General features: G+C 34.9%; 1 protein-coding gene and 1 pseudogene across 7 annotated transcripts in view; both read left to right on the top strand.

Annotated features, from left to right (window-relative positions):
* Positions 1 to 18,786, top strand: part of CCDC138 (coiled-coil domain containing 138) — a 103,167-nt gene that overhangs the window by 38,230 nt on the left and 46,151 nt on the right. For 5 of the 7 annotated variants that reach the window (XR_009217242.1, XM_058534328.1, XM_058534330.1 and 2 more), the window contains exon 11: positions 13,532 to 13,648. The exons of the other annotated variants lie outside the window; for them this stretch is intronic. Coding sequence is in view for 4 of the 5 variants with exons in the window: in XM_058534328.1 (XP_058390311.1) it covers positions 13,532 to 13,648 (117 nt within the window). In the remaining variant the exon portion in view is untranslated. The remainder of the gene's footprint in view (positions 1 to 13,531; positions 13,649 to 18,786) is intronic. 7 annotated transcript variants of the gene reach the window in all.
* Positions 4,525 to 6,270, top strand: LOC131399820 (PEST proteolytic signal-containing nuclear protein-like; annotated as a pseudogene).

The following is an 18,786-nucleotide window of genomic DNA, read 5'->3' as shown; positions in this document are numbered from 1 at the left end:
TGTTGCCTGTGCTTCTGGTGTCATATCAAAGAAATCATTGCCAAATCCATTGTCCTGAAGCTTTTCCGCTTGTGTTTTTGTTTGTTTGTTTGTTTGTTTTTTGTGAGGAAGATCAGCCCTGAGCTAACATCCGCCAATCTTCCTCTTTTTGCTGAAGAAGACTGGCCCTGAGCTAACATCTGTGCCCATCTTCCTCCACTTTATATGGGATGCCGCCACAGCATGGCCTGACAAGCAGTGCATCGGTGTGCACCCGGGATCCAAACCTGGGCCGCCAGCAGCGGAGCACGCACATTTCACCGCTATGCCACGGGGCCGGCCCGCCTCTTGTGTTTTTTTTTTCAAGAGTTATTTTTGTTTGTTTGTTTTGGCTATCGTATTTAGGTCTTTGATTCGTTGTGAGTTAATTTTTGTATCTGGGTTAAGATAAGGATCTAACTTTATTTTTTGCCTGTGAATATCCAATTTTCCCAGCACCATGTGTTGAAGAGACTGTGTTTTTTCCCCATTGTGCGGTCTTGGCACCCTTAACGAACATCATTTGACCCGATATATGAGGGCTTATTTCTGGACTCTCTATTCCATTGATCTATATGTCTGTCTTTATGCCACTACCACACTGTTTTGATTGCTGTAGTTTTTAGCAAGTTTGAAATCAGGAAATGTGAGTATCTAGCTTTGTTCTTCTTTTTCAAGATTGTTTTTTGGCTATTCAGTGTGCTTTGAGATTCCATATGAATTTTAGAATGAGTAGTATTCTATGATGTTTAAAAGTTTTACATTTTTATATAGTTAAATCTGCATCCTTCCTTTTAGTATTTCTACCATTTGTGTCAACTTTAAAATAGGCCTTCCTTGCCCCGACATTTGGTAAATATTTAACTTTATGTTTTTTATGTTTTTAGGCTTTCCATGTTTTCATGGTTAACTTTAAAATATTTAATTCATCTATGATATATTTTGCTGTAAGGAGTACGGTAGAGATCCACTGTCATTTTTTTTTAATGGTAAACCAGTTGTCCTGATATATTTGTGGAGTAACTCCTATTTTACCCATTGAGCTGAAATGATCCTTTTATCATATGTGAAATGTACTTATGAGGTGGGTCTGTTTTTGTGGTGACTCCTCTGTTCCATTGATTTGTACATTCCTGCACTACTACCACAGTGTTCTGATTAATTGTGACTTTAATGTATGATTACTTATGGGTAAAGGAAGTCTCTGATTATTCTTTTCCAGAAATTTTTAGTTGTCTAAAATGTTCATTTTAATATAATTTTTAAAAGACTTTATTTTTTTTATTGTTATTGCATTTAATTTTTGCATTGATTTAGTTAGATTTGGTATCTTTATAATAAGTCTTCTCATCCTTCCTTTTATACAGTTAGTTTTTTATGTTCTTAAATGAAGTTTGTAGTTTTCTACATGTATATTTTACGTTTCCTTTTTTATTTATTTTGCCAGATTTGGAAACTTTTTTAGTATTTGAATTGGATCTTTTTTCTTTCTTTAAAATTGGATGTTGATGGTATTTGGAAGATAATTTTGCTTTTTATGTTTTTAGCAACTGAACACTATTGAAATCATTAGTTTTGATAATTTTTTAAATAGTTTCCTTGTGTTTTCTAGTTAAGCAATCACATTATTTAGAATTAATGGAAATATTGTCTGCTTTTCAGTGTTAAACGTTTCATTCCATTTTCTCATCACTTTTGAAAGTGATATAAAAATATATAAAAGACAAGATCTTCTTATTACTTTACATATTCCTTCCAGAATAAGGTAAATGATAGAGGTGATAGTAGGTGGCATCTCTCTCGGCCTACCTTTAATGGCTCCACTTGTAAGTGTTTCATGATAAAATATGATTGGTTCTTTAAAAATCAGGTTATTTTTCGTATACAGAATTGAGCCCTACGTAATGGTTGTTTTTGTTCCTTTTTGTCTTTTTCCTCCTTTGTGCTAAACTGGAAGGTCCTCAGAGGCAGGAATATTATCTTATCCCCGTACCCATCGACCTCAATTTTGCTTTGTTATTTTAGAAGCTCAAATATATTTTTTGTGAACTGATCTTTTACAGGAGAGATTTGAAAATTCTTTTTTGTGTATAATTTTTAAAATAGATTAAATAGTTGTTCATAGTTTTAAAAATGATTTCACATATAGTTTTTCATGTAAACCGCACAGCAATTTCTATGAGGTAATCAGAGCAGCTACTATGCCAGTTTTACAAACAGCATTAAGAGAGTTTTGAGATTTTCTTGGTTTATATGGCTAGGAAAAAAATGGCAGATCTGAAACTTTTAGTCCATGGACTTTCTGCTGTCTTATCTCTAATAATCCATGATGAAAAAACAAAATCGAATAAGTCTCTCTATAAAGGTTACAAGCATCAGTACAATTTTCCGTGAGTGGCTAGCTATTCAGTCTTTATTGCCTTTGTCAATCAAAATTTTTCTCTAAGGTTGATATAACCAGCTATCCATTAAGACATTAAATTTAAATTTCAATGATGTACAAAAGTCTTATCTAGACTGCACAGTTAAAATAGTAGTAGAAAATGAAATAATCGTTTTTAAGTAGCTTTGAAACTCATGTGGTAGCTGACTGTCATAAGTACAAGTCCCTAAGAAAGCCATGTCTCTCTGTCTATATCTGTCCATTCATTCAGACAATCAACTACTTTATCTTTTTATTTTACCTCACAAATATTCATTCAATTCTATTCTTTTTAGTATTTGACAAATGTGGATATTTTCTCCATGTTGAAAGGCAGTAGGTTGCCTTTAAAAAATTATTACAAGAATTATTGAACTCTCCTTAGGACTGAGACCTTTGGTATCAGTACATTTTGTGTCAGCTCTCTTATTGCGTATTTTCTGTGCACTAGTTATTATCCCATTTCTACTTACATCTTGAATGCTAGGTAATTGATTATTTTGTGTATTTAAAAATAACTGGTTATGACATCCTGATTCTCTTCTTTTAAAGTTCATTCATGTTTTGAGAAGCTGACCCAAAATGAGGCCTTTAGTATTGTTTCCCAGTATCTATTGATTCCAGAAAAAAAGTAACCTAGAAATTCTAACCTATTAAAATACAATGTTTGAAGTTAATTATTTCTGTTATAAATATTCAGAATGTAGCTATCTGTAAAAAATTGTGGGGGTTTAGAGGTCTTAGTATGAAATGTATGAAAGAGAAGGTAATTTGAACGTTGATATAAAAATATGTAAAAGATAGGATCTTCCTATTTAAATCTATGACTAACAGTTGAACTTAGGTTAAACTAAAACAAAATGCATTTAAAAAACTTTTATGAAAAGTTTCAAAAATACATAAAAGTAGAGAGACTACTATAATGAAGCCAAATGCCCATCATCTGTATTTAACAAATAACATTTTTCTGTATTTATTTCATTTGGTTTTTTCTTTTGTTTAAGTATTTCAAAAGTAATTGGAAACATCATACCATTTTACTTGTATGCAAGTATAAAATATAAGGACATTTTCTTATATAACCCTAACACCATTAACTTTTCAACAACATTAACAGTTTTTAAATATGGATACATATTTCTCCAGATTGCCCCCAAATGTTTCTTCTATATATTTAGTTTGTTCAAATCAGAATCTAACAAGACAGATATCCAAAAGCACTCTATTCAACAATGGCAGAGTATACATTCTTCTCAAGTGCACGTGGAACATTTTCTAGCATAGCCCATATACCAGGACCTAATAAATCATACAAAGCATGTTTTCTGACAGTGGGATAAAATTAGAAATCAACGAAAGAAATTTGAGAAATTCACAAATATGTGGAAATTAAATAATACATACCCAAACAACCAATTGGTCAACAAAGAAATCACAAGGGAAATTAGAAAATAAGGTGAAGAAAACTGAAAACAATATACCAAGACTCATGGGATGCAGCTAAAACAATACTTGGAGATATATAGCTGTAAATGCCTATATTAAAAAAGATGAATGATCTCAATAATGTAGCCTTCTACCATAAGACACTGGAGTAGAAGAGCAAACTAAACCTAACGCCAGCATGATAGAAATAATAAAGATTAGAGCAGAAATTAGTGAAACGGACAACAGAAAAACAATAGAGAAATCAACAAAACCAAAAGTTAGTTCTTTGAAAAGATTAATAAAATTGATAAACCTGTAACTAAATGTACCAAATAAAGAGACAAAACTAAAATTACTAAAATCAGGAATAAAAGAAGAGACATTACTATCAGCCATACAGAAATAAAAAGATCGAGGCTGGCCCAGTGGCGCAAGCGGTTAAGTGTGTGCGCTCCGCTTTGGCAGCCCGGGGTTCACCGGTTTGGATCCCGGTCGCACACCAACGCACTGCTTGGCAAGCCATGCTGTGGCGTTGTCCTATATAAAGTGGAGAAAGATGGGCATGGATGTTAGCCCAGGGCCAGTCTTCCTCAGCAAAAAAAGAGAAGGATTGGCAGATGTTAGCACAGGGCTGGTCTCCTCACACACACAAAAAAAAGATTTATAAGAGAATACTATGAGTAATCATATGCTAATAAAACAGATAAGTTAGATGAAATAGACAAATTTCTAGAAAGACAAAAAGTACCAAAAGTGACTGAAGAATAAATAGAAAATTTAAGTTGACCTATAACAAGTAAGGCGATTAATAATCAAAAGACTACCGACAAAGAAAAGCCCAGACCCATATGGCTGCACTGGTGAATTTTACCAGACATTTAAAGAATTAATACCAATTCCTTACAAACTCTTCCAGAAAATAGAAAAAGAGGCCATGCTTACCAACTCATTCTGTGAGGCCAATATTACCATGATATCGAAACCAGACAAGTACATCACAAGAACACTAGAGGCCAATATTTCTGATGATCACTGACACAAAAATCCTCAACCAAATACTAGCAACTTGAATCCAGCCACATATAAAAAGAATTATATACCATGACCAAGTATGTTTTATCCCAGGAATGTAAGGTTGGCTTAAGCTCCAGAAATAAATTAATGTAATACATCAGATCAATAGAATAAAAGACAAAAATCACATAATTTTCTCAATAGATGCAGGAAAAGCATTTGAGGAAAAAAAATCCAGCACACCTGCATTTTAAATTAAAGCACTTAAAAACTAGAGATAGAAAATGTCTACAAAAAATCCACAGCTAACATCATACTTACTGATGAAAGACTGCATGCTTTGTCCCAAATATTAGGAACAAGGTAAGAAGCTTTACTCTTACCACTTTCATTCGACATTGTGCTGGAGGTTCTAGCCGGGGCAGTTAGTCAACAAAATGAAATAAAAGACATCTAGATTAGAAAGGAAGAAGTAAAACTATATAGATGACATGATCTTGTTTATATAAAACCCTAAGGAATTCACTAAAAAAACTATTAAAACTAATAAACAAGTTAAGGTTAAAGGATACAAGGTAGATATACAAAAAATCAATTTTGTATTTATACACTTATCAGTGAACAATTTGAAAATGAATTTAAGAAAACAGTTACGGCTACGGTGGGGAAAATGGCAGATGGGAGGGCGAGAGAGGAGAAGCCTGAGAAGCTACAGCGAGCCGGAGCTGCTGGAGGACCTGAAGAAGAAGCAGAAAAACCAGTGAAAACTAAGACTGTCCCCTCCAGTAATGGAGGGGAAAAGATCAGTCACAGTGCTGAGAGGCGATCAGCTGAAGAAGAAGCTGCAGAGCTGTCGACAAAGCCTGCCAAGATCTCCATTTTGGATTTGCCGTAGGTAGTCAGACAAAGAAAGTCTCAGCCATATCCACCAAATTTGGATCAAGTAAGCCTAAAGAACCTGTTCTAACTCTTGCTCCAAAAACCCTTTCAGTAGCAGCAGGTTTTAATGAAGCTAAAGATGGTAAACCAGAGGAAATGCCTCCAGAAGCAAAAATGAGGATGAAGAATATTGGAAGGGGTAGGAAGCAGGACCAACCTGCTTCAATAAAGGAAAGCATGGGTCTCCTGATAACCAGAAGCTGTAGGAGCTAAATATAAAATCTCATCTTGGAGATGTCCTGACCAAGACATTAAATAATGTGTTTTGAACTTGGGGTGTGGGGTGGGTGTCAAGCTAAAAGGAACAGTTTCCTTTTTTAAAGAATGGTATAAGACTATCTTTTGAGCTACCGTTTTTTTTTTTCTTTGATTGAGTGGTACACTAATAATGAGAGTTTGACATTAGCGGTAATTTATGTTTTATATACATATTTCAAGACAGTTGCTAATTTTGTAATTTCATGTGATTAGTTTCCAAAGGTTACAGATAATTTAAAAAATCAGAAATTGTACCTAAGAGTTGAATATTTATTTGTTTATTTTTGGTGAGGAGGATTGGCCCTGAGCTAACATCTGTCGCCAGTCTTCCTCTTTTTGCTTGAGGAAGATTGTCCGTGAGCTAACATCTATGCCGGTCTTCCTCTATTTTGTGTGTGGGATGCTGCCACAGCGTAGCTTGATGAGTGGTGTGTAGATCTGCGCCTGGGATCTGAACCTGTGAACTCCAGGCAACTGAAGTGGACTGCACGAACTTAACCGCTACGCCACCAGGCTGGCCCCTGAATATTTTTTTAGACACAACTGTTAGCACACTAAGAGAAAAGCAGAAAGTTATTGTCTATTTAAACTGCAAGCAATTACTCTTGAACTTAACTCCCTTTTTACCTAAACTGTCTGGCTCCCAGGAACAGCCTTATAGAGAGGAGGGAGTATTGTACTGGGAGGAAAATGTTACTGGACTAGTGACTGAAAGTAAGTTAGATAAAATTAAAATACAGCTTTTTTCCTAATGGGCATTAGTGTTGTTTCAAGTCTTCATAAACCTGGTACTGCATTGCTGAGAGTGGACACAGATGCTTAACTCTTTCTAAAAAACATTTTAAAATCTTATGTAAACTGTTGAGTATTTTAAATAGCCCACTTCACCTTAATGTGTCTTGTCTACCTTCACTAGCCTTCAAAGAACAACCATTTGTTACCAAAGTAAGTCAGTATTTTGAATGTGGTTCTCTTCATATTTCTTAGCTAGTTTCTGTACTCATTTCCACCAGAACTTGCGGAAATCATAAGGAAGCTGTTTCTTTTAAAATATAAACCACCACTGAAAATTTAAATGTACATAATACTTAAATATTTGGCTGTTTTTTATTTTTTAAAGGTATAAATACCCCCAAAAGAGTGCAACATTGTATGAAGATGGAAAATAATAAAGATGCAGTTTCTGTAACTTTGTGAGAGCGTTTAAGTTACTAGTGAAATCCAGTTTAGTTTGAACTTACTACGGGAATTCTTATTTAGTACAATAATGTGGTTCGTGTTAAGTGTATAGATATTGACCAATGGCCTCTTAAAAGCACATTTTAGGTACTGAAAATTGAAGGAAAGAAAATACATCTGTAAGCATATTTTATGGAATCTTTGACTACATATACTTTGTTAGATCTGTGTTAAAGGATTGTGGGGTTTTTTATTTTTGTTTTGTTTTTTTTGCTGAGGAAGATTATTCCTGAGCTAACATCTGTTGCCAACTTTCCTCATTTTTTGCTTGAGGAAGATTAGCCCAGAGCTAACATCTGTGCCAGTCTTCCTCTACTTTGTATGTGGGTCACTGTCACAGCATGCCTGATGGATGGTATATGTCCGTGCCTGGGATCCGAACCTGCAAACCTGGGCCACCAAAGCATAATGTGCTGAACTTAACCACTACGCCACGGGGCCAGTCCCGTCTATGAATTTTTTTTTTAATGTGATAGTTAAACACATCTTTAAAAGTATAGTCACAGATAAAGGAAACACATCTTTAAAAGTATAGTCACAGATAAAAGAAACATACAGTATAATGATTGCCTTGAAAACTCCTACAGTGTTAAATTTGGAGGCAGCTTCAGACTGTTTTTGGGTGGTAACTACTTGCTGAGCTCTTTAATAGGTAATAACTCCAGAGAAGTAGCCTGTGTATAACTCCAGAGAAGTAGCCTGTGTATATTCCTAACACTTTGTTCACTTGCGTTTAAGTTTAGAGTAAGCCCCAAGTAAAACAATGGAAATGTATATAGAAGTATTAGTTCTTACTTAAATGATTTAATTCTATCAAAATACATGAATTTAACTTGCTTTAATATAGGCAGACTTTCCATTTTGTCCATTTTACTGTTTATGTTAAAATAACATCACCCTCCTACATATTCTTTTCTTAACTCAAATGAAATATTAACCTAAGGTCAAGGTGGGAGGGACAAATAACTGAGATGAATGTCTTTAACTAAAATACCAATAAATTTGTCAAACACCCCCCCAAAAAAGAAAGAAAAACAATTCTATTTTCAGTAGCATCAAAAAGAATAAAATACTTAGAAATCAGTTTTTCAAAAGAAATGTAAAACATACGCTCTGAAAACTACAAAACATTGTTGAAAGAAATTAAAAAGATCTAAATAAAGTGGAATGACATACTTATTTATGGATTGGAAGACTTAAGATGCTAATACTTCCTAAATTGATCTGCATATTCAACGCAACCCTTATTAAAACCCCAATTGGCTTTTTTGCAGAAATTGATAAGCTGATCCTTGAAATTCACGTGGAAATGCCAGGGACCTGGAATATCGAAAATTTGCTTGAAAAAGAACAAAGTTGGAGGACTCACACTTCCTGATTTTAAATCTTACTGCAAAGCTACAGTAATGAGTAGCGTGTGATATTGGCATAAGGATAGAAGTATAGATCAAGGGAATAGAATTGAAGATCCAGAAATGAACCTTCACAGTGCATCAGCGGCCTAAACATAAGAGGTGAAAGTACAAAACTCTTGGAAGAAAACATAAATCTTCATGCCATTGGATTTGGCAATGTTTTCTTTTTTTTTTTTTTTTTTTTTTTTGTGAGGAGATCAGCCCTGAGCTAACATGCGCCAATCCTCCTTTTTTGCTGAGGAAGACGGCCCTGGGCTAACATCTGTGCCCATCTTCCTCCACTTTTATATGGGACGCCGCCACAGCATGGCTTACCAAGCAGTGCATCGGTGCGCGCCCGGGATCCGAACCAGTGAACCCCGGGCCGCCGCAGCGGAGCGCGCGCACCCAACCGCTTGCGCCACCGGGCCGGCCCCGGCAATGTTTTCTTAAATATGACATGAAAAGCACAAGGAACCAAAGGAAAAAAAAACAGATAAACAGGACATAATCAAAATTTAAAACTTACCTGATTAAAAAAATATGTAAAGGATCTGAATAGACATTTTTCCAAAGAAGACATACGCATGGCCAACAGATATATGAAAAGATCAACACCACTGATCATCAAAGAAATGCAAATCAAAACCACACTGAGCTATCACCTCACACCTATTAGGATCTCAAGTGTTCTCACCACTCCCCCCAAAATTGTAACTATGTGAAGTGATGGATATGTTAATTAGCTTGATTGTGGTAATCATTACACAATATATACATATATCAAAACATCATTTTGTATACCTCAAATATATCTAATTTTTATTTGTCAATCATACCTCAGTTAATGCTGGAGAGGATGTAACATGTGAGAAAACAGAATTGGGAAAAAGAACAGTGTATTCTAATTGTTTACAAAAGTTCTGAATGGCTGGAGTACTAGACGTCAGCAGAGAAATGGGAAATAGTGGGAGAAGAAGGCGGTGTTGAAGCTTGGTGATCTTTGTGGGCCTGGACAATGAGTTTGGGTTCTATAGCTCTTTGCAGCCCTAGCACTAAGAGTGCCTTAATAAAAGCAGGTGTCCAATAAGTATTAATGGTTGTTGAGACCAAAACAGAAGACAAGCAAACCTCCATTGTTGAGAAAATTCTAACTAATTAAAAAGTGAAGTTTGAGTCGAAATATTGTTTTTAACTTTTATGCTTCAAAGGATGCCATCATGAAAGTCAGATGACAGCCCACTGAATGGAGAAAATATTTTCCAAATCATATATTTGATAAAGAGACTTCCATCCTTAATATTAAAAAAAAACAAAACTCAATAATAAAAAAGACAACCTAATTAAAAATGCACAATGGATCTGAATAGACGTTTCTCTAAAAATCACATACAAATGATCAATAAGTGCATGAAATGATGCTCAATAACGTTAGTGATTTGGGAAATGCAAATCAAAACCACATTGATATATCACTTCACACCCACTGGGTTGGCTAAAATCAAAACGTCAGGTAACCTTAAGTGTTGACGAAGAGGTGAAGAAATTGGACCTCTCGTATACTAGTGAAAATGTAAAATGGTGTAGCAACTTTCGAAAATAGTCTGGCAGTTCCTGAAAAGATTAAACATGGATTTACAGTGTGAGTCAACAATTCTACTCCTCGCTGTGTACTCCAGAGAAATGGAAGCATATGTGTACAAAAATTTGTACATGGATGTTCATAGTAGCACAATTCATAATAGCCCACAAGTGGAAACAACCCAAATGTCCATCAGCTGACAAATGAATAAATAAAATGATGTACGTATATATATAGTGGAATATTATTTCGTGACAAAAAGGAATGATGTACTGATGCATGCTACAACATGAATGAATTTTGAAAATATTACAAGTGAAAGATGCAAGTCAAAAAAGACCACAGTATTGCATGATTCCATTTATATGAAAAATCCAGAATAGGTACATCTATATGGAGAAAGTAGATTAATGGTTGCCTAGGGCTGGAATAGTTGGGTCACAGTGTTGGAGTGACTGCTAATGGTTAGGGTTTTTTAGGGGAAGGTGATGAAAATGTTCTAAAAGTGTAGTGATGGTTTCACAACTCTGAATATTGTAAAAATCATTGAATTATACACTGTAAATGGGTGAATGGTGTGGTGGGTGAATTATATCCCAGTGAAGCTATTGCCAAAATATTCACCACCACCACTACAACAGAAACAGCATATAACCAGGCCTACATGTTCTTGGTCTCTTTCAACTTGGGATGCTTTGTTTCCTCCACCTCTCTCCTTCCCTCCCCATTTTTTTTTTTCCTGAGGAAGATTTGCCCTGAGTTAACATCCGTTTGCGAATCTTCCTCTTTTTTATTCCTTTTTGTATGTGAGCCACCATCACAGCATGGCCACTGACAGACAAGTGGTGTAGGTCTGCACCCAGGAACCAAACCCGGGCCGCTGAAGCAGAGCACGCCGAACTTAACCACTAGGCCACTGGGGCTGGCACCCTCCCCATTTTTTATGCTAATGACTTTTTTAAGAGCCTAGGTCTGTTGAATATCTCACATTCTTAATTTTTTTGCATGCTTCCTTGTGGTGTTAGGTAGCTTGTTTTGTGGCAGAAATACTTTATAGGTAATTCTGTGTACTTTATAGGTAATTCTGTGTACTTTATCTTGCATACACATGCAAGATAGTCCTATTTGAAAGATTTCCCTCTGAAATGACTTTCATTCTTTACCAATTTTAAATCTTATATTAAAGTACAGAGTGGGAGGGGAGATTATATAAAATTTTACTGTAATTATGACCTTAACAGAGTAGGTCATTATCAAATTCCATTCATCCACAAAAGTACAGTTTAGACATTTCTCAACCTAAGATGTCAGTAATTTTTCAATTTTGCTTGCAATTTCATTCTAGAAAGTAACTTAGACTAGTAGGAAACCAAAGAAGAGTTTTAAGGAGAAAATAACATCAGGTTTATCCTTTAAAAGGATCATGTTTGCTATTACATGATGGAGAGATAGGATTGAAGGGATGCAAGAGTAGATCCTGGAGAATAATTAGGAAACTGTTACGTAGTTCAGGTGAAATAAGATAGTAATTTGCATTAGGATGGTGGCTGTGGAATTGGAAGTGGACTATTTAGAAAATATTTAGGAGGTAAAATTGGTGAGACTTGGTAATGGATCCAGTATAAAAGTTGGAGTGTCCAGGTTGGCTCCCAGGTTTCTGACATTTGCAACTGGATGAATGTTGGCAGCATTCATTCAAAGTAGGAAATATTAGAGGAAATCAGGGTTTGAGCCTCCTCTCTCTGATAAGTTTGTTTTAGACAAGTTGAGTTTGAGGTATCAAAATAAATTTGTCTGGTAGGCATTGACGTATAAGAGACTAGAGCTTAGCAGAGAGGTCTGAGCTAGATAAATAAATATGGGAGTCATTAGTCTGTATTGGCTAATACTGAATTTAAGAAATGCCAACATTTAATGATCAGGTGAATGAGGATGAAGCAGCCAAAGAGACTGATAGTGACTAGAGAAGTAGAAGGAAAACTAGAAGAAATGGGTGTCAGAAGCCAAGGAGAATATTTCAAAAGGAGGGAGTGCTCAGTAGTACCCAGATGTTGCTGTGAAAGATCAGTTGTGTCCTTCCAAACTCATATGTTTATTTTTATACCTTATTTATCACATCTGTGGTCCAGTTACATATGATTTTATGTCCTAGCTTTTATTGTTTTTACTTAATTTATTATTCATATTTTTCCTTTTGTTCATAAACTTTAGTCCACTGATTGCATATGCACTTGATTTAACCATTTCCTTATTGCTAGGCAGTTAAGTTACTTCCATGTTTTTATTCTTATAAACAATGTAACAATAAATACCTTTGTACATGTTCTTTTGGAGGGGTATACTTTAGGTTATTTTCTTAGGCTACTGTACTAGAAGTGGGATTATTCCATCAAAGGCTTAGAATATATCTTTATGGCCTTGAAATCTTTTAGCAAAATGACATACTTTTGAAGCAACATTCATAAACATCTTTTCAAAATATTTGTATAGTCGTGCTGCATAATGATGTTTCGGTGACTGACAGACCACATATACGAGGGTGGTCTCATAAGATTAGTACCATATAGCCTAGGTGTGTAGTAGGCTACACCATCTAGATTTGTGGAAGTACACTCTACAATGTTTGCAGTGACAAACTTGCCTGATGATGCATTTCTCAGAATGTATCCCTGTCATTAAACGACACGACTGTATTATTTTTACAAATTGACATTAATTATTAAAATATTTATGCAAAACAGACAAAAAGAGGAAAGTAAATATCACCCCAATTATTAAAATCTCACTGTTATTGTTTAAAAACATCCTTTCTATGTCTTTTTTCAGTGTAAATGCATGTAGACACATTTTATATAAATGAGGTCTTACTACACTTGCTCTTCTGTAACCTGCTTTTATCACCCCAGAATATGCCACGGCAATAAATATAGAGGCCATTATCATTTTTAATGGTTATATATGTACCATAAATGTATGTAACCATTTAAGGTTCAGAGAGTATGTTTGTATAGGTTGATCTTAAAATCCTAGCTGTGCTATTGCTGGGTCAAAGGAAATAGATATTTTAATTTTCAAATACATATTTCCATATTGTATTGCATATGGTTTTAAAGTGAATATTTTTTGTTAGAGAAATTTTTTTTTTTTGGAAAAAGATAATTTTTGGAGGATTATGGTAATTGATTTCAGACATATAAAAATACTGTGCATTTATATTGTCCATCATTTTATCTTTAGCTTTTGCCTGTGTTGACAGAGCAGCTACAGTGGATGCCATTTGTGAATGCCAGACTTCACGAGCCTTTTGTAAAATTTTTATATTGGTCTGTAAGGCAGCTAGATGCTGGAACACAGGTAAACGATTAATAAGAAGCTATCTTTAAATAACACTGGTATTATTTCTCTTGATCTTTCATAATTTTTTTTTTGCATGTCTTCTGTTTATATTTCAGGACTTCTCCTTGCCTCTCTTGCTTTATTCACTGCTTTCTTTTCTTTCTCCTTTTATATATCTTTTTTTTTTTTTTAACTTTTATTTATTTATTTTTCCCCCAAAGCCCCAGTAGATAGTTGTATGTCATAGTTGCACATCCTTCTAGTTGCTGTATGTGGGACGCGGCCTCAGCATGGCCGGAGAAGCGGTGCGTCGGTGCGCGCCCAGGATCCGAACCCGGGCCGCCAGCAGTGGAGCGCGCACACTTACCCGCTAAGCCACGGGGCCGGCCCTCCTTTTATATATCTTATTTCTCAATGCCATATATTTGATTCAATGTATAACATTTGGTTTTGAGTTTCAGAATTTATAAATTAGGAGTTTTGCTGTGTTAGGTTATTGTGAAAACCAGCTGCCGCCCCCACTGTTTAATTTATAATTTTTCGAATTCTACTAATGGTAAAAGAAATTAAGCATTTCTTCTGTTTATGCCAATAAATAGACACTAGCTAAATGGGACAAGGATTATTAGGATAACCTAATCAAAGAAAAAATTATCTCAACATCTTATAAAATGAATGGTATGTGTTACCTGTTTATGTAAGGGTCATTTAATTCAAATTATGACATGTATATCTAACCATTTGTCCTATGAATTATAGTAAGTTTGTAAAATTTTATTTCCCTAGCTAGTATTGGTAAATGCTGTTATAGCTTTCAGTTGGTTAAAAGGGTAAAAAACAAATTTGTACTCATGTAGTTTAATCTTGGTCCTGTGGAACTTAGGAAGCACACAGCTAAACCACTCAGTGCAGTACTGATGATTAAATCGTATTGAGTAGTGTGATGATTAAAGTCAAGGAAAAATATCTTTCCTGAGGTGATATCCTAAATATTTTGCCTCTGGTGCACATGAGTAAGTACATGAGTGTGTATGCATGTATTCATGCACATACAGAGAATATAATTTTTAATTTATTGATCATAACTGTGTCTCACCAAAGTTATATAAATTATCAGATCTGTTAATGTCACTATCTTCTTTTTACAATCTGTTTGATTTTGCTATTTGTATAATGATTTCTGAAAATGGTTGGGCGAATGCTTGCTTTTAACCACAACAGGCTAAACTCACAAAATTGAATGAAATTTTGTTTTATCTTCCTTCCAAATATTTTTCTCATTTTCCTTCAGGTGGTTTATAGTTTATTTTTGTTGTCTTCAAATATATACTCAGCACCCCACACTCTGTGTGCTATTTTAGACAGTACTGCCAGCCTGCATCTACTTTTGTAGTGAAAAGTAGTGTTCTTGCCCCTTTCCATTTATTCAACATTTATTGATGGATTTCTAATATTTTAGTTTTAACAATTGTCTAATTGCATGTACTTTTAAAATTAAGCTTTTTATTTTGAGATAATTGTAGATTCACTTGTAGTCATAAGAACTAATGTAGAGAGATCACTTGTATCCTTTATCCAGTTTCCCCCAATGTTAACATCTTGTAAAACTAGTATAATGTCACAACCACAATATTGATGTTGATACAGTCAAGATAACAGAACAGTTCCATCCCCATAAAGATTCCTCATGTTGCTTTATATATATATATTTATGGACTTTATTTTTTAGAGCAGGTTTAGGTTCACAGCAAAATTGAGCACAGAGATTCCCATATACTCTCTACCTCCGCACATGTACAACCTCCACCACTATCAACATCCCTCACCAGAATGGGACATTTGTTATAATCAATGAACCTACATTGATATGTCGTTCTTACCCATGGTTTACCTTGGGGTTCACTCTGGGTGTTTTACATTCTATGGGTTTTGACAATAATGTATAATGGCGTGTTATAGTATCATACAGAATAGTATCATACAGAATACATTATAGTATCATACAGAATAATTTGATACTAAAAATAGTTTGCCCTAAAACTCTTCTGTGCTCTGCCTATTCATGCCTCCCTCGCCCCTAACTCCTGGAAATCACTAATCCTTTTACTGTCTCCATAGCTTTGCCTTTTACAGAATGTCATATGGTTGGAATCATGCAGTATATAGACTTTTCAGATTGGCTTCTTTCACTTAGCAATATGCATTTAAGGTTCCTGCATGTCTTTTCATGGTTTGCTAGCTTATTTCTTTTCAGCACTGAATAACATTCCGTTGTCTGGTTGTGCCGCAGTTTATTTATCCATTCACATACTGAAGGACGTCTTGATTGCTTCCAAATTTTGGCAAATATGAATAAAGGTGCTATAAACATCCATGTGCAGGTTTTTGTGTAGACGTAGGTTTTCAACTCCTTTGGGTAATTACCAAGGAGCACAATTGTTGGATAGTATGGTAAGAGTATGTTTAGTTTTTAACTACAAACTGCCTTCCAGAGTGACTGTACCATTTTGCATTTCTAGCAGCAGTTAATGAGAGTTTTTGTTGTTCCGCATCCTCATCAACATTTGGTATTGTCAGTCTTCTGGGTTCTGGTCATTCTAATAGGCGTGTAATGGTATCGCATTGTTTTAATCTGCAGTTCTCTAATGACACACCCTGCTGAACGTCTTTGCTTGTTCCTGTTTGCCGTCTGTGTATCTTCTTTGTCCAGGTCCTGTGCCTGTTTTCTAATTGGGTTGTTTGTTTTCTTATTGTTGAGTTTTTAGAATTCTTTTTATATTTTGGATAACAGTTGTTTATTTATCACATGTGTGTTTTGCAAATATGTTCTCTCAGTGTGTGGCTTGTCTTCTCATTCTCTTGACAGTGTCTTTCAGAGAGCAGGAGTTTCTCATTTTAATGAAGTCCAGCTTATCAATTTTTTTCCATGGATTGTTCCTTTGGTATTGTATCTAAAAAGTGATTGCTGTACCCAAGGTACTGTTGTGTATTCTTGGAGAATTGACCCTTTTATCATTACGTAATGCCCCTCTTTTCCCTGGTAACTCTCCTTGCTCTGAAGTCTGTTTTGTCTGAAATTAATATAGCTATTCCAGCTTTCTTTTGCTTAGCGTTAGAATGGTATATCTTTCTATCCATTTACTTTCAATCTATATGTGTCTTTATATTTAAAGTGGCTTTCTTGTAGACAGTGTATACTTGGGTCTTGTATTTTGATTTACTCTGACAGTCTCTTTTAATTGGTGTGTTTTAACTATTATTATTTAAAATGATTTTGATACCATTGGATAAATATCTACCGTAGTTGTTACTGCTTTCTATTCATTGACATTTGTTCCTGCTTTGTTTTTCCACTCTTTTCCTGTCCTTTGTGGTTTTATATTTTTAAAAATTATTTTATTAAGGTCATAATGGTTTATAACGTATAATTTCAGATGTACATTATTATATATCAGTTTTTGTATAGACTACATCGTGCTCACCACCAGTAGTCTAGTTTTTATCCATCACTGTACATATGTGCTCCTTTAACCCTTCGCCGACACCCCTACCCCATTGCCCTCTGGTAACCACTAATCTGTTCTCTTTATCCCTGTGTTTGTTTATCTTCCACAAATGAGTGAAATCATAGAGTATTTGTCTTTCTCTGTCTGGCTTGTTTCACTTAACATAATACCCTCAAGGTCTGTTCATGTTGTTGCACATGGGACGATTTTGTGTTTTTTTAATGCCTAAGTAGTATTCCGTTGTATATATACACCACATCTTTTTTATCCATTCATCAGTTGATGGGAACTTGGGTTACTTCCACATGTTGGCTATTGTGAATAATGCAACGGTGAACATAGGAGTGCATAAGTCTCTCTGTATTGTTGATTTCATGTTCTTTGGATATATACCCAGTAGTAGGATACCTGGATGGTATGGTATTTCTATTTTTAATTTTTTGAGAAATCTCCATACTGTTTTCCATAGTGGCTTGCACCAGTTTGCACTCCCACCGCCATGAGGGTTCCCTTTTCTCCAAATCCTCTCCAACATTTGTTGTTTTTTGTTTGTTAATTATAGACCTTCTAACAGGTGTAAGGTGATATTTCACTGTAGTTTTGATTTTCATTTCCCTAATAATTCGTTATGTTGAACATCTTTTCCTGTGCCTGTTTGCCATCTGTATATGTTCTTTGGAAAAATGTCTGTTCATATCCTTTGCCCATTTTTTGATTGGGTTGTTTGTTTTTTTGTTGTTGAGTTGTATGAGTTCTTTATATATTTTGGAAATTAACCCCTTGTTGGATCTATGATTTTCAAATATTTTCTCCCAGTTGGTGGGTTGTCTTTTCATTTTGTTGATGGTTTCCTTTGCCTTGCAGAAGCTTTTTAGTCTGATGTAGTCCCATTTGTTTTTTCTTTTTTTTCTTGCGTGAGTAGACATGGTATTCCAAAAGATGCTAAGATCAATGTCAAAGAGTGTGCTGCCTATATTTTCTTCTAGAAGTTTTATGGTTTCAGGTCTTACGTTCATGTCTTTAATCCATTTTGAGTTAATTTTTGTGTCTAGTGTAAGATAATGGTCTCTTTCATTTCTTTTGCATGTGACTGTCCAGTTTTCCCAGCACCATTTATTGAAGAGACTTTCCTTTCTCCATTGTATGTTCTTGGCTCCTTTGTTGAAGATTAGCTGTCCGTAGATATGTGATTTTATTTCTGGGCTTTTGATTCTGTTCCATTGGTCTGTGTGTCTGTTTTTGTTTGAGTACCATGCCGTTTTGATTGTAGTATATTTTGAAATCAGGGATTGTGATGCCTCCAGCTTTATTCTTTTTTATCAGGATTGCTTTAGCTATTCAGGGTCTTTTGTTGTTCCATATAAATTTTAGGATTCTTTGTTCTATTACTGTGAAGAATGTCATTGGGATTCTGATTGGGATTGCATTGAATCTGTAGATTGGTTTAGGTAATATGGACATTTTAACTATGCTTATTCTTCCAATCCATGGGCTGGGAGTATCTTTCTGTTTTTTTTTTTTTTTATCTTCTTCAATTTCTTTCAGTAATGTCTTACAGATTTCAGTGTATAGGTCTTTCACCTCGTTGGTTGAGACCTAGAAATTTATTCCTAGGTATTTTATTATTTTTGTTGTGATTGTAAATGGGAT

Source organism: Diceros bicornis, chromosome 40 (assembly GCF_020826845.1).
Source record: "Diceros bicornis minor isolate mBicDic1 chromosome 40, mDicBic1.mat.cur, whole genome shotgun sequence".
Lineage (NCBI taxonomy): Eukaryota > Metazoa > Chordata > Mammalia > Perissodactyla > Rhinocerotidae > Diceros > Diceros bicornis.
This window is presented reverse-complemented; position numbering and strand designations above follow the sequence as displayed.